Source organism: Callorhinchus milii, unplaced genomic scaffold (assembly GCF_018977255.1).
Source record: "Callorhinchus milii isolate IMCB2004 unplaced genomic scaffold, IMCB_Cmil_1.0 Scaffold10, whole genome shotgun sequence".
Classification (NCBI taxonomy): domain Eukaryota; kingdom Metazoa; phylum Chordata; class Chondrichthyes; order Chimaeriformes; family Callorhinchidae; genus Callorhinchus; species Callorhinchus milii.
In genome coordinates this window covers 3,695,638-3,711,567 of record NW_024704751.1, presented here as the reverse complement: position 1 = coordinate 3,711,567, position 15,930 = coordinate 3,695,638, and the positions used below count along the sequence as shown (strand labels likewise).

Genomic DNA, 15,930 nt, shown 5'->3' with positions numbered 1-15,930 from the left:
AAAATTGAATATTTTTAATCACAATACTGAATTCTATTTTGGAATACTAGTGTCTTGATTTGGTTGATCTTGGAGGCAAATTTTAATTCAAAGAAAGAGCTTGCATTTTTTTTATATTGCCTATAACCCAGAAACATCTCAAAGCACTTCACAGCAATTACTATTACATGTAGCAACTTTTCTGTAGCAAATACTGTAATCATTTTGTCATATAGCGAAGTCCCACAAGCAGCCATTGGAGTAAAAGTCTGAGGATTGTTGACCAGAAGAGAAGCTCTTCTCGTTTCATATAATGCTTGTGATCTTTAATGTCTGTCTGTAGAATAGGCAGTCAGGAGCTCGATTTAATGCCTCATCCAAAAGATGGCATCTCCAATGATGCAGCACTCCCTACTGCACTAGAGTATAAGCCTTGAATGTGCTGTAGCCCCTACTCGATGCAAATTGACAGCGAAATTGAGAGCGCATTTATTTTGAGTGATGTAATTTTATTTTAAAAAGTTATTGGTGCTCTTCCGACTGAGAGCAGTGAGATGAGCAGCAGCCCATTGCAAGTGTGCCTAAAAGCCCCAAGCCAGCACATGAGACGCAATGAAATTGTCACAGTCGTGAGTTCTCAACCACGGAACCTTTCATGCTTGCTTTACCTTCTGCTCCAATCAAGGTCAACGACACAAATCTGTCTCAAAAGCCATTTCCAGTCTCACTCATCGGTTGGCATTTATGGTACAGAGACTGTCTATTCAGATAATGCAGTGGAACCTTAAATCTGACAATGCAGAGAACAATAAAACGTCTCCTCTCCTTCACAGTCAAAAGAATTCCTCTTCCAATTTTGATTGTAGCTTTCTCTCAAATGATACAATTATCCTTGGGACTCGTGGCTTGTTTTCATTGATTCTTACTTGAAACCGGGTTGGTTCCACTGTATGCTGGTATTGATTGTATTTTATTTTCTCCTCAATTGACAAGTGCACCCTGTGCGAAATTTAGGACATATGGTATTGATGAAATGCAACAATAAATAGAGAAAAATGGCTTTGAGCTAAATTCAGTTTAAGTCAAATGCAAGTCAATATGAATTCACTCTTGCAAACCCTTTTTTGATTGAGCACCCCCTCCCTCCCCCCCAATACACACACTCACACACACTCTTTCTCACACACACATAGAGGCAGGCAGCCTTTTTTGACCAATAGAATTTCCTCTGGAGCTGAAAGGTGAAGAATGAGACGAGACAGACTCCATACATAATTGCGCCAACAGATGTGTCAATTTCACAAGCCGGATAAATCCTCTGCATTGTCTGCGCCAGCTCATTTTCAGCTCAATTATCAATGCTGTTGCACAAATACTTGTTTCCTTCAAATGGAAATTTGAAATTGGAATTTAAGGATGTGTTTTGAAAGCAGTTGCTTCTTTTTCGTACCTCTGTGGACTGCCATAACAGGTTTTCCTCTAGTGTAGAATTTAGAAATTCTTCTCTGGATTCACAATCTCCTGTCCTGAAATTTGGAAGTTTAGCCAATATTTTTCTTAATGTTTCCATTTATGAAATTCTGGACAAATGTACAAACCCTAGACAGCAAACTATTGTGGTTTCTGCTGTCTGTCAACATTAACTTACCATCTCAACACATTAAATCTCATCTAGTTTCTTCAGGAAGCTTAATAAGTGTCATCACTAGTGTTACATCACCTGTCTAAAATGCACAAAATTTGTGTCAGCAATAAATTAAAAATGAACTGGGGGCATTTTGCAGTGATGCCTGTCTTTAGTTGCTATCCTGTGTATCTGAGTGCCAGTCTCCTTTGAAAAGTAGCTTCCTTTAATTCAAAATGATATTTTTTCTTCCTGTGTCCTTCTGCCTTTTTATTCTCTTTTGCTGTTTTCACACACTTTCTCTGTCTTTCTGTTTCTCGTGCCTGTCACCTTTCTGATCCGCTGTCTTCTATATGTACTTTGCTTTTATTTTTTCTGTATCTCAAATTTATTACTATTATTATTGTTATATAATCTCTGCAAATTCCCACTTGTGTTATTCTCTTTTTCCTTGTGAACTATATTGTCTTTGGGTCAGTTCACTGAGATAATGTTGCTAGTACAATATTTGACATGGCTATTATTTTACAGAGATTCTCATCTTTATTCTAGTTATGTCAGTAATGGACCCAGCGAAATGTTTTGCACATTTTCAAAGTGACTTGTTAGTTATTACTGCAGTTTAATCATTTTGAAATAAATTCAGCTACAGTGGAGGATATAAGAGAAGCATGATAGTGATTTCCTTTTCTACTTTGCTTAAAGATGCACAATGTGTTTTTAATATCAAATCCAGTATCTGTGTTCTAATATCACAGGTGCACTGATGTAAAGGTTTCAGCCGTTAGTGCACAGGCTCAAATCTGCTTGAAGGCGGCATTTATGAAATTGGATTTTGTGCAAAACTTTCAGTCGGTCCTGTCTTTGAAAAGCTGTAAACTGTGAAACAGGAGAAGCAGCCAGTTACCTGTACCTTCCCCAGTGAGGTAGATTCAGTTTCCATCCCGTTAATCAGATTGATTCCTGCTTCAGATTCAATGTGTTGAGCTGGAAAAATAAGAAAAGCTGCTGATTTGCAGAAGATTGCCTTTATTCTTGGCCCAATCGCAGGTGTGATGCTGTACACAAACTAGCTGGCCTGACAGATTGAGGAGAGACCCATGAACAGCCCAGCTGACTGAATAATGTTATGGAGCAAATCGTTCAACTCAGCAGCCTTACCGTCCATCTTAGATGAAGGATCTTTTCTCTTTTGCTCTGCAATACATTTCTAGCTGGCAGGTTTACAGCGTTTACAGCTTTTATACGCCTCTAACTAATTTGGGACAAGTGGAAAATCAGTACAAAACCATCCCAGCCAAGGCTGTGTAAGCTGGCTACAATTCATCTTGCTGTTTCAATTACCCGGTTTGTTATAAAATTGATGCCCTTTATTGAAGCGGACTGTAGTTCAGTGTAGCTGAAAGAAGATATCCAGGAAATGGCCTGTATCTTCCTCACAAGTAGACAAGACTGAAACTAACTCTGGCAAAGATTCCCTGGTTTATATGGCTGTTAAATTAGTAAATACAGTAATCTGATAACTCCTCACTCTGAGGGAAACGGGCTCAATGATGAGTTATCAGGAGTGGGTGCTCGGCATATGTATAAATGGCAGCATGATGACTTAAGTGGTAGTGACAAGTTAAGCCAGGGTTGAATTATCAGGAATTTACTGTATTTAAATGTTACACTATCACAACAGTGTATATGAATATAATTAAGCTACTTTGACTATCTTTTAAATCACTTTAGGCAGATTTTGAGCTGGGATGGGGAAAGATTCTATCAAAAGACCAGGAGATATATTATATGCACAACTCCCTTTGTGTGTAGCTCAGTGATCTTGGGCTTCTAACAGTAGAATCCTTGTCTGATGTTGATTTAGTAACTCCTCATCTGTACATTCCTAGATGGTACAGTTGTATGTTGGGGAAGAAGTGCAGTCTGGCTCCACTGAAAGAAGAACTTCGACAGCAAGGGGTAAGAGTATTCTGCAATTAAATTAAATCACGATGGTAATGATGGGCGGGGGAGGAAAATATGGTTGCTGGTGAGGGAGAGGTCATGGGTGGATGGAGAGGCTCCCTGTATTACCCGCTCCTTAATTACTATGGTGGAGAAGGCATTTGCTCCCTGGATTGAACAATCTACCTGTCATTTTAGTTAAGATCTGACACAGTAAATCACATGTATGACTGGCTGATACAAGGGTTCACCAAGATTGAAAGCCAACTGTGTCTTGCGAGTATCTTAATAATCTCTTGCCTTGTCAATGTTATCTTGTATTCTTTGAACGCTTACAGTAGCTTATGTACGTTACCCTTAGTGGGTTGTGGCCAAAATGACATCCCACGAGGAGGATGGAGTGCACCATATTTCAGGTAGCATTCACAATTTGAGTAATGGGATGTTACTTGCAGCCCATGATTCTCCACATAACAGATACTATATCCCTTCCATCGGAAGTAAAAGCGAGTAAAATGCATTTCCTGATCAGGGTATTAATTAGTACCACTCTTATACATCTGCTGCCAGATCATAGAGCTGCTTGTCCAGATTGGACCACCGTACCCATTAGGGCTTTGGATGCAGGGTTAATGAGAGCTGAGTGGGAAGAATCCCTGATTCCAGGGATGAATTAATGTTTAAGTAATAAAACTTTTAGTTTTTGCCTCTTTGCTGCATGTCTTGCAGGTCCCTAAAGTCACCCACACTGAATTCTGCCAAGGACGAACTATGAGATGGGCTCTGGCCTGGAGTTTTTACGATGATGTAACCATGCCTGTAAGTACTTTAAATGTACTTAATGAGACATGTAAACAGTTTTCTGTTCTCTATTCTAGCATGAGTTATGCTGAAAATTATAACAAGTAAAAACGCTTCATAGTTGACCTGTAAGTTTAGGAATGTGAATATAGAACACAATAAGTAAGAGTAAAACACAGGAGTAGGTTTCTTCCCATCATTGTAATTTATACTTGAATAAGAACAGGAGTAAAATTGAATTTCAGTAGTACATGATATTTTATCCATTTAAAACAGAAGGCACAATCTTCAAGCTCCAATGAAGATATAGTCACCTTTAATGGGTTCTGACCCATAGTGTCAGCTTTGGTTTCCACTCCAATCCCATGGAAAGCACATGTTCTGAGTTTGAGCAGTGAATGTCCTGAAAAAGCTCCCATTTCACCTTAGAGTGCCCGTTATTATATGATTTCCCCCCCCACACCACCACCACAAATCAGTGGTAGCCCAAAATTATATATTATAACCCTCTTCTGAGTTTGATATTAATTGCACAGACAGTTATCAAGTTAGCTAATCCTCCTCTTCCCCCACCATCCCCCCATTTCTCATTCTCCTGCCCCCCACCCAGCTATTAGATGAGTTGAATGGGGGTTGGGGGGAGTAAAAGGAGGAAATAATAAGTCTTGTGCGTTTTCACATTGAAATTCAGCAAACTTGTGCAGTATTCTCCAAAGACTCATTAATAACTTCATTAATGTTTACATCTTTTGTGTGTTGATTTTTTTTTAAAAAAAAGAAATTGAAAGCAAGAAAGATCACAATTTGCTAAGCGAAATGATTAAGGGCACCTTGGAGTCCTTATCGTTTTTGAAAGCTTCCATCACTGGTGTCCAATCAATCACACGTGTAACTTCATTATCCCCGTATGAGGCTCCTCGGGCTATTGGGAGGAGACAAATAGGGATGTTAATAAAGGACCAAAGATTTTTTTTTAATTAGGATCAGAATATGTAAGAATCTCCTGACATTTTGTTTCTCGTTTCTGTTCATCATAATAATAATGAGCTGCTTGATCAAAATCACACGGCCTTTAAAGCTAGTTCAGATTATCGATGAGAAGGTATTTCCGCCAGTTGAAACAGCCCCAGTTCCCGTAAGGTGAAAGCAGTGATTGGGCCGGTATTGTAAGCATTTTTAAAGAGTGGTCTATTATCTAATAATGCAGATGTGCATTTAACCTACAAAAGTAATTCTTTGTTTAAAGGGGCGGCGGTGGGTGGGGGAATGAACCTGCTTACGGATCCCATCACTGTTGCCATGACACCTGAAGTATTTCCCAGGGGCCAATTTAATATCCTAAACAGATGCCATTGTTTGCATTAACCTTTAGTTTGACAGCATTTTTTTTTACAGGCTATTTTTACACTTTCACAATTTTCCTAATGGGACGTGTGGAGCACGAGACTTTTATTCATTGCAGTGTGATATTTAGCTGGATGCGTGATGTTTATTCGTGTGAGAATTTAAATCGGCACTTCTGTCCATTGTTTCCTTAGCGATGTGTTTGTCACAAGAAGCCGTAAATAGATATCCTCAAACTAGTTGCGTCGTGTTGCAGTCTTATTGAAACACAACAGCCAATTACACACAGCAATGCCCCGCAAACAGCCGGGAATTGAGTCACCAAATTATTATTTTTTGTGGGGGTGGGATTATTACCCTCAGAAAAGCGATATGCCAATCGATTAATAACCAGGTTGCTACTTACTGCTAAGTAAAACCGAGATAAGGAAATTTGCCCAACGTTTCACCCTGCCCGGGAATCAAATCCAGGTCCTCTTGTTTGTGAGTCAATACGCTGCAGTACTCCATATTTATACATATATTAACTGGAGGCTTGGGTGTTAACGTGGTCACTACATTGGGATGGAGTCTGATTACGAAGTGTTGCAAGTTCCTTCTCAATCTCTTCTCACAACAATACAATTGGACTTATTTCAATGTTTCTTTGTTCTGGGGTTGGCGTGAAGTCTTTCTGAACCCTGGTTTCAGTTGGGCCCAAATGAGCTCAAAAGTAAAGAACTATTTTTGACGATTCACATACAGAAGGTGCAATTTGTTTCTTTTCCTACTCCTGGTGTGGAGCCGGGGATGCTGGGATCACGGCTAGTGTTTTCCAGCAGCTTTTGCTTCGGTTTTACTTGCAGGTACTGAGAGAAGCCACCTGGGGCACTTCCACCAGTTACTGTGTTCCCCTCAGGCACAGCATGGGATTCCCAGGCTTGTTAGTGTTTGTACTTCACAGTCTGCAGCAGCAAGGCTGTGCCAGCTGACAAACATTAGCTTTGTAAACGGACGTGCTTTTTCTTTCTGTATTTTTCCATTTTAGGATATTCTAATGACGCTAATTACTGTCAGATTTTTCCACCCTGGGTCCAGTTTGTTATTTCATAGGATAGCTGGATAGGTAATCGCTGAAAATTAGGGACCCCTTGTGCTATCTGGGGACATAGGTCCTTGTTAGCCTGTACCCTGATTGATAACTAAATGTGATGCCAGACTTGGAGTGAATTAGGTGAAATATGACCTTGACACAGCAGCATCCACCAGCCTGGTCTTCAGGGAAAACACTTGCTTTCAGAGACTTACTTCTTTTCAAAAGAGGGATACGTGTGTGTGTGTTCAGTGATTTTTTTTGTGTGTATGTGTGTGTGCATGTGTGCATGTATTAAAAATAAGCAGCTGACAAAACATTTTTGTCTTAAAATCTTGACGAGAGCCAAAATGGGTCAAGTGATTCTGGAGACAGTTAAACATTTAGCCACGAGTAACTGAGCACTTCCTAGAATGGGAAGGGAAGGCTTGAGAAGGGAGAGGGAGGGGGGAGAGGAGTCAGTGGAAAGAGAAGGTTGCTATTAGCTTTACAACGTCACCGAACACTCTTTCAAAATAGAAGATTGACAAAGCAAACAAGGGAATTGTTGAGTTAATTGTAGACTGTGTATTTCTTTTTTTTAAAAAAAAATTGGCGTTGTGAGATCTTAACGTTATTTGAGATAAACATGCCTGCTGCCTACCCTGACATGCATTGACTATCGAGCACAATCGTACATTTTGTTTTGTCACTGATAAACACATCAAAACAGAAAAGAAGCTGGCATTTGTCAGTCTGGGTAGCAACATGCTGTTAATAATGCATTCCCTCGCCTTCCATTAGATGCACTTAACCTGCACCAGACTGCTGGTGCCTTCTGATTCGCAGTAACCCAGCAACAGTTCCGTGGCAGTGCAGCAGTTGATGTGCTCAGCGATTAGTAATCTTCTCAGGGGGATATTTTTTTTTTTCCTTTTGACACACTCACCTCATGGAGACCCGGAATGGGGATAGGCTGCCAAGGAGAAGGAAGCAAGTTAGGCAGAAACATTGGCCTAGTTTTCCTGCTCTCCGTTGCGGCCGGCAGCTACATGCTTATTCTGTTTTTATCTAACAGCAAAATTTAAAGGTAAAACGACTGCATTCATCATGACGAAACATCAGGGGCCAGAAATTCATGCCTTTGTGCTTGGTTTTGTATCATCCCTGGTTGTTTGGACCACAACAACACCTTTACATTGGGTAGCGTCCCGGAACGCTTGCATCAACCACAAAAATAACCTTCTCACGAATCTCAAACAAGCCCGATCTGAACCAAACACTGAGAGGTGTATTTAAATAGCTGAGGAATAATGCCCCCAATTAAAACCTAACCCACCCCACTGTGTGAGAAAGTGCCTCATTTCCACTGACTACCTCCCAAATGTGGCTAAGGTCAGGCACTATGTGACACAATGATTTTAACCTATAATTACTGAAGCATTGCCATATACCTATCATCCCTAAGCTTCCTGAACCGTAATCTGCATTACAGATCCTCTTTTTTAAACCTTTGATACTTATTAGGATTTATTCCGTGCCTCACAATATCTTGACAGGCATGAATTTACAAATGCTTTGCATTGTGTAAACACGGAAATCCATTGAATTTACACCACTGAATAATCCTTGAATTTGTTATCTATAGCGCCTTTCGTGTCAAGTATCAAAGTGCTATGCAGATATATGTAAAGTGGAGTCACTGTATTATGTGGGTGATCTCACATTTTTGTGGGCTTAGTATTTCATGCCCAATGCATTTAGTTATTTATGCAGTAATTACTATTAATATTTTTTGCATAATTTTATCACAAACTACCGTGTTTTAATCTGTGTTAGCATGGCTGGGTTGGTGGCACTCTTGCCTCTGCGTCAGGAAGCTGTGAGGTCACATCAGGACTTGGAACTCATTGTCTAGACTGACACTCCATTACAGTACTGGAGAAGCGCTGTATTGTCGGAGGTGCTGCCCTTCGAATGAGGCATCAAACTGATGTCCTGTGTGTCTAGCGAACAATTCCCGTTTAAACTCGGTTATTTACTTTGTGGCTATCGATGGGGCATTGCTTGCTGAAATTGGCTGACCCATATGCCTACAAAATACACAGTAGCTATTAGTAAATCCTGTGAAGCGTGTTGAGATGCTCTCCAGACCTGAAAGGGTTGTGTCAAATGATAGGATTATTATTATTATAATATCAAATGTAAGGATCATTATTACATCAAGTGCGAGGATTATTATCTGATGTCGAAATCCCACGTTGCTGGTGGTATTCATAATCTTTCCAGTTAGTGCTGTCAGCCCTGTGAACTGGGGTTGTTTGTGTCTAGAGTAACAGCTGACTTGGTAGTGAATTACGAAACTGTAACATGATCAAAGAGTTCAAATGATATAAAATGGGAACCTGATTGGAACCTAAAGGTTGTGTTGCAGCCTGTAACTCAAATAGAAATCTCTCCTCCCTCCCCTTTAAGCAGGAACTTGGAGCGTGGTTGCAAGGGCATTGACACCTCTCCCAATACCTTGCACTAAATATCACTCTGCACATTCTGTCAGCAAGTGCTGACAGGCTTTGAGCTGCGGGAGGAGATTTACAGTTTAAAGTTGAGCCAAATTCGATAACTACCCTGTGTTAACACACCTATACACACCCATCTACAACAGGTCACTTGTTCTTAAAACTCTTCACTCCCCTCTCCCCCCCCCTTTCCCAATTGTTCCCTCACCTCCTGTAGACATTCCACAGGCACTGGCTGCAGTCTGGCACCGTGCCCAAGTTACCCAGACAGTGAGCATCAACAGGGCAGCATCACAGCCGAGCCTGATCTTGTCCTCACGTGACATCCACACATGCATACTTTCCAGCTTGGATCACCGGGTAGCAATAGGAGTGGGAACCCTGCCTGCCATGATTTCACCCCCTCCCTCTCGACGAGCCTTTGGCGCTGAAGCTAATTATAGAGCCGGCCAACACTGGCTGCTCTGCTTCACGCACGGGGAATGGTTACTTCAGCGAGGTGCCAGCGGGCTTTGCCTCCTGCAGCACCGTACCTCAGCAAGATTCACGCTCGTCTGGAGAGGAGGGAGGGTAACCGGCGAGAAGCCAGCCTTTGACAGGGTAATCTGCAATACAATGAAAAGGTGTGGTTATCTAGTACACTGGTCCTAACACAGCGCGACTTGTTTTGTCCTCTTTGAATGTCAAAGGAAAAGGCATGAACACAAGGCCCTCTGGTGGTTAGATCCTGAATCTTGAGCTTGAGTCACAGTCATATCATTTATTCTATTCTTTTTAAATAATTATTGAATTGTTTGTTCTCATTAATTGGAGGTGGGGGGGGGGTGCGGGGAAGGTGGGCCAAATGGGAGAATGTTTCGTCGTGGTTCCAATTTGTGCATTTAGCTGTTTTGGCGGAATTTACCAAAATGTTTTCTGATTTGCACAAATTTGTGTGTAAAACAAGTCATAATTCCAGTCAATCTCCTGTGCAATAATTCAAATAGGAGACGATAACTTAAAAATGGGGTTGGAAGCAAATGCGTACAACCTGCTGCTGTAATTATTTTCTCCTGCGAAACCACTGTTGCTTCGCTTCACAGTAAAATCCTGTGAGGCGATTTGAGCTGTTTTGATGCTGCAATAAGATGCTATATCAAATGCAAGAATGATCATTGTTTTTTTCCCTGTTTTTGGTCTCTTACGTGAGAGGGCAAACAGACCTTTTGCTGGTACTGCTCTTGAGTTTGGTGAAAATATGGCACAAATATAAAATTGTGTTTGAGTCGCAGTGAATTTGCCCACAACATATACAATCAATTCACTTTACAGTATATTCTGTGAAACGCTTTGAGACGTCTTGAAGATGTAATAAAGCGCTGCATCAAATAGGAGGATTATTATAATTAATATAATTGTGATAAGCCAGGCTGCTCATCTGACCACCTGAAGGGGTGGTTACACCAGGAAGTTGACTCACACCACAACAGTATAAATGCACTTGGTACAAAAGCATCAAAGTGTCCCCTATCCATCATTCACCATGTGCCACTCACTGTTGGACCAACTGAGATCTTGAGTTTAAGCGTGGAGTGAATTTGCATTTTATTTCTCTGGTGTTTTACCAGGGAAGAGTGATCCACTGGGCCCCGGCCTATTTATTATAATTTATAATTGTTTCTGGATCGGTAAGATAGAATGTTGCCTTGGTAGGTGACTCTTACCTGAATTATTTTAACTTACTTCGCCCTTAGCTATGTATGGAGTTCTACTGTGTGATCGAATTAAAGTTCAGTTCTCCCGATAGATTAAAGGTCATGATATTTCATCAAGTTGGCTGAACTTTAAAATAACTTTCTTTCATCAGAACTTTTCCTCTCTTTATATTTTAAAAAAAGCACAGACGGAGACTGTTTTTATGTGATGTCTTTGAACATCTGTAAACACTTTATAGCTAAATGATTTATTGGATTTGCACCAAATCTGATGAAATTTTTCTTCATCAGCTTGTGCGGGGAGCCATCATTGGATCAAACGTTACCTCAGTTGCGTTAGTATTTTTATTGAACTTGAGGATAAAATAAACTTGAGGATCGTGTCTTTCAAAGCAGATTCCTGGCTCCTTTTGAAATAATTTTTTCTGAAAACTATGACTGGAAACACTCCTTGGTCACCTTGCTTTAAAGCACTGAGGCGTTTGGTTTATGTTTGGCAGTGGCTTCCTCAATGAAATATCTATTATTTTATTATATTTCCCATCTTGAAAGGCACTATATAAATATAAATTGGTATTGTATTAGGGACTTGAACCACTCCTTTAGATATGTTGGATTAGACTTGTGAATTTAACTCATTTAATTGCCATTTAAAGCAGGTCAGTTCTGCTCAATCAGAAGAAATTTGCAGATGATTGGATTACCAGGCAATCGGAAATGTGCAAAGAGAATTCAGCACAGAAATGATTCACCAAGGACCATTGTCTCTCTAAGCAGTCCTTCTGTTACTCCTCAGTCTCCTCCATCCAAGAAAAGGAAACTGGAGAAACCTCGGAAGCCCATCATCTTCACGGTGTTGGAATCTACAATCATGGAACTGGGAAATAAAGTCAGGAGCTCTGAGTCGGTGACTACAGAAGGCATTGAGGTGGTAGCTACAGGAATAGAGAAAATTCTCACAAATCTGAAGGTAACTTTTCAATACCATCTCTTTAGACTAGAATGATGAGAAATAATTAACATGTTCGCACTGAGGAGTGCGAAGTGATTCTCTGCATGATGTATTCCTAGCATCTGATTCATTCACCGTCAGGAAGAGGCAATAAGCAGTCACCAGGCGCTTCCTAGCAAAGAGAAAAACTAGTGGTGCAAACCTTGCGTAACTTCTTGCGTAACTTCTTCCGTGTTGCAGAGCAGAACTGAGCCCAGGTCATGTTAGCTCTCGATCAGATCCCGGTGGCGATCTCTTAAGAGAAAAGGACAGAAAGCGAGCTCTCAATAGTTTTTGAGTTTTCTGTTCCTGTGGAGGCACAACACACCATTCGTAACCCTCAACCTGAACACCAAAATCAGGAGAGATCTCCTGTGTATCGGAGATGTCATTTGTTGGGGTGAGAACATAAGATTGGGATGAACATTGCAAACTAATTATAGAAAACAAATTCATTTTAGGTAGTTTGTCTTTGCTTTTAAGGACATTGTTCAACTATGAAAATGTTAATGTCCAAACAGGCTGTTTGTCATGATGAGAGACTGGTCGTACAATAATAGGTCTTGGTACGTTGCTTGATTAAACTCTTCTGTGGAGACACTTTCTCCACATTCCTTGATAATAATTAGCTTCAACATTTAATCAGAGGACCCCATCCCAAGTAGCTGTACATGTGTATAAAGTCACTCCATCCTTTGACAGCTGCTATTTGTAGGGAATTTTGATGAAATGAGGTGCAAGCTATTGCGATGGCCGATGTTATTTTCATCTATCTCAACTTTGTTGTGAGTGCATCGAAGACTGATACCTATAAAATGAGATTAGGATACTTCACACTCGAAGCTTAGCAGCCAACTGCAAGATGTAGATATCACGGATGCTAAATCTGAATTCAAAAAGTATATTGTTACCATGTACAGCAATTCTTCTTTTCTCTCCAGGTGCTTTATAAGCATGTCCCTTGTGGTAAAGATGAAGTAAGTTTATTTCTAACAGCAATAGAGAATTCTTGGATTCACATCCGTCGGAAGAAGAGGGACAGAACAAGACAGCTTCGGGAACTGCCCAGAGCCCGGACAGATCTGCCACAGCCCACTGAAACGGACAATACAGCAGAAAAGGACCCCACCATTAATAATACTGCTTGTCATAGGGTTTCTGAAGAGTCTGATTGCCCCATGGCGAGCAGTGCTGTTGCAGTACAAATGGTGGTCAGTGTCGAAGAGGAGCTCTCGACTCCCAATGGCAATAGCTCACTGAATATGTTGCATCCGGTTCAAGAGAGCAATATGGAGACTGAGGAAAAGGAGAGCGAGAGTTGCTTACAGGTTGAAAACAGTTCTGCTGGCTGTAAAATGGATGAAGCGGGTAGCCAGGAAACCGTCCGTTCAGTGAACAAGGAAGCAGCAAATTCGGAAGTGCAAGACACTCCCAAACGGAGGAGAGGTTATTTCTTGTTCAAATGTCTGATGAATGTGAAGAAAGATGGAAAGAATGCTCATGTAGAAATGCATTGGGTCGAGGGAGAGAACAGGGATTTAATGAACCAGCTCTCTACCTATCTGAAGAACCAGATTTTCAAGATGGCTTATTAGTCGAAAGAACAGTTTTATATTCCTACTAACAGACGCTTCATCTTCAACGTTTACTGTTACTTTTTCACCGTTTTCCGTATTTTAAATTGTTTAGCTGAGCAGTTTTTTTTTTACAGGTTTTCTGTTAAAGGAAGACTTGTCAAACGCCTTCACTGAAATCTTAGCATTCCAGCAAGGTTCAAGACTGCACGTCTCTTTCAATTGTGCAAGCTGGCAGATGTTGGTGTGTTCAAAGATTTCCTTTCCTCCCTGCTTCAAGGAATCATCCAAATATCTGTGTTTAATAAAAATAATGCAACAGATACATTGTTTTCTAATTTTATTTTAAAAATGTAGCTTTTAAGAGACTGAAGTGCAAAACTTTTTCATATGTTTATTATTATGTTACAGCGGCGCCAACCGGAATGGAAAGCCATGAGTAGGGCTTCTGGTTTTCGTTTTTAACACCGACGAAACACCTTCGGTTTATAACAAAGATGAAATCATTTGTCCAATAAACACCGCAAAGCCCCATGAATGGTCCTGACCCAACTGCACCTGCGTGACTCTTTCTCCACCTCTCCCACTCCCCCTTGTGTACACAGACGTGCGTGGTGGTGGGTTTGTGAGAGGAGGGTGGCTCAGTCATGGGACTGAGGGGCACTCCCTCCCCCACTCCATGTGCACAAGCGCGCCTGAATCGTCCATTAAACACCCTCCAAAAAATGGTCCAAATAAACTAAGACGGGACCCTGAAAAATTAATTTTTTAAACGCCAAAAAACAGAAGCCTTGGCCATGAGCTGCCAGACTTGGGTTAGTTAATGCTACTACACAACACCCTTTCTGCAGCTTCAATTGTTCTCTTAACGGAGAAGGAAAAGAAGATCCCTGTCCGGAAAATCGTAAATTTTTAGGAACATAGAATACCATTAAAACAGAAATGTTTCCCAAAGCCAAGAAACTTACTTCACCTCCGACACATTCATACCCAAAAATATATATTGCTTTTTATTTCCCCCCTGTTTTTCCTCCTTATTTCCCCGCCAATAAGATGGCCTAGAGACTTGCACCGCCAGTGCCACTCGGGTGTACCATTTGGTGTTCAAGACTAGCCCTTTGGGATAACACCCTCCAGCTTCACTTCCTACACAGAAGCATCTGTCCTGTGTTGAGTTGCTCCGTCAAGCATCATTTGTTTTTAAAAAAGAAAGTTATTTGGAGGAGCAGTGGTACAATGAAAAGGGTGACCAAAAAGTCATGACACCATTATAATGTCGAGTAAGTCTTAAAGAAATAATGATTTTTTGAGGGGATGATAGGGTAGATATCACGACTTTTTGGTCACCCTGTATGTACAGCTCTCCTCTTGGCTTAATCCTTCGTAGAGAAGTACACGTACCCATTTTGTTACTTACTTTCTGCCTGTACCTCTCGATCTATCCTGCCCCTTATAAACAAAGGATTTATTTTAACTCGGATCTCTTTCTTTTACCATTGCTATCTTATTCCGTTCTGTCAGGTCCTTTCTATAATTTCATCATACCATTTCTTCCCCCCCACCCAACTGTGTTCCTGATTCACCCCAGACTGATTCTATGGATATCCTAATAATTGATGCGAACATTCATACAGTGACTAATTGTTAAAGTTGGAAATTTTCTTTGAAATTTGTTTACTTGCGTTGATCAGCCTTTTTGCACTCTGTATTTGGTCATACTTGTTTTCCCTTGAAATACTTCTATAAATAAACCAGCAAAAATCCAGTGGCTGCCTTGGGACAGTGCGTTGTGAGATCAGTAACACTGAGTTCAGCTGAACCTACTCAAGCTTCACCCTCAGATGATTGCCATCATCTGAGCTCCCTCATCCTTATAACACCACCCAGGACTGTCTGTTCTAATATTCTTTGGTCACATTTCATGTGCAGCAGTCGGTGTAGGGCAAAGATAAAGGTGCACTGGCCTTTTAAGACATCGCATTGGGTTTGTTGCTCTTTCACAGATAGTGTTCCGTGGGCTGAAACTAATTTCCTGTTCCTATCATCCAGCTTCTGTTTCCTACCACAGAACTGGGTTGTGATCATCTGTCAGAACTGGAAGCAATCAACCCGATATTGACGGCAAAACGTGTGTATTTTTCAGAGATTGAGTCCCGACCTTGAAGCGTTGACCTTCACCTGTGTGCTGCTGAACAATACCGGTTCTAAGGCCACTGTTCCGCCCCAATAAACTTCCACATTACTTCTATTGCTGTGATGTACTGATGTGATCAGCGGACTTTGAGGTTGGTAGTCAGCACTGAGCCCCACTTATCTCTCATTAATTATATTGCACTGATTTATTACGAGAGCTATCTTTAATAATACAAGCTAAAGGTATCCATATTATTTGCACAGCAGTAGTGG

General features: G+C 40.9%; 1 protein-coding gene across 1 annotated transcript in view; it reads left to right on the top strand.

Annotated features, from left to right (window-relative positions):
- mettl16 (methyltransferase 16, N6-methyladenosin) overlaps positions 1-13,645 on the top strand; it is a 50,918-nt gene extending 37,273 nt beyond the window's left edge. Inside the window, exons 7-10 of the mRNA XM_007900710.2 lie at positions 3,496-3,565; positions 4,280-4,369; positions 11,756-11,929; positions 12,892-13,645. Of these exons, the coding sequence (XP_007898901.1) occupies positions 3,496-3,565; positions 4,280-4,369; positions 11,756-11,929; positions 12,892-13,545 (988 nt within the window). The 3' untranslated portion in view covers positions 13,546-13,645. The remainder of the gene's footprint in view (positions 1-3,495; positions 3,566-4,279; positions 4,370-11,755; positions 11,930-12,891) is intronic.
- Positions 13,646-15,930: the final 2,285 nt, after the last annotated feature.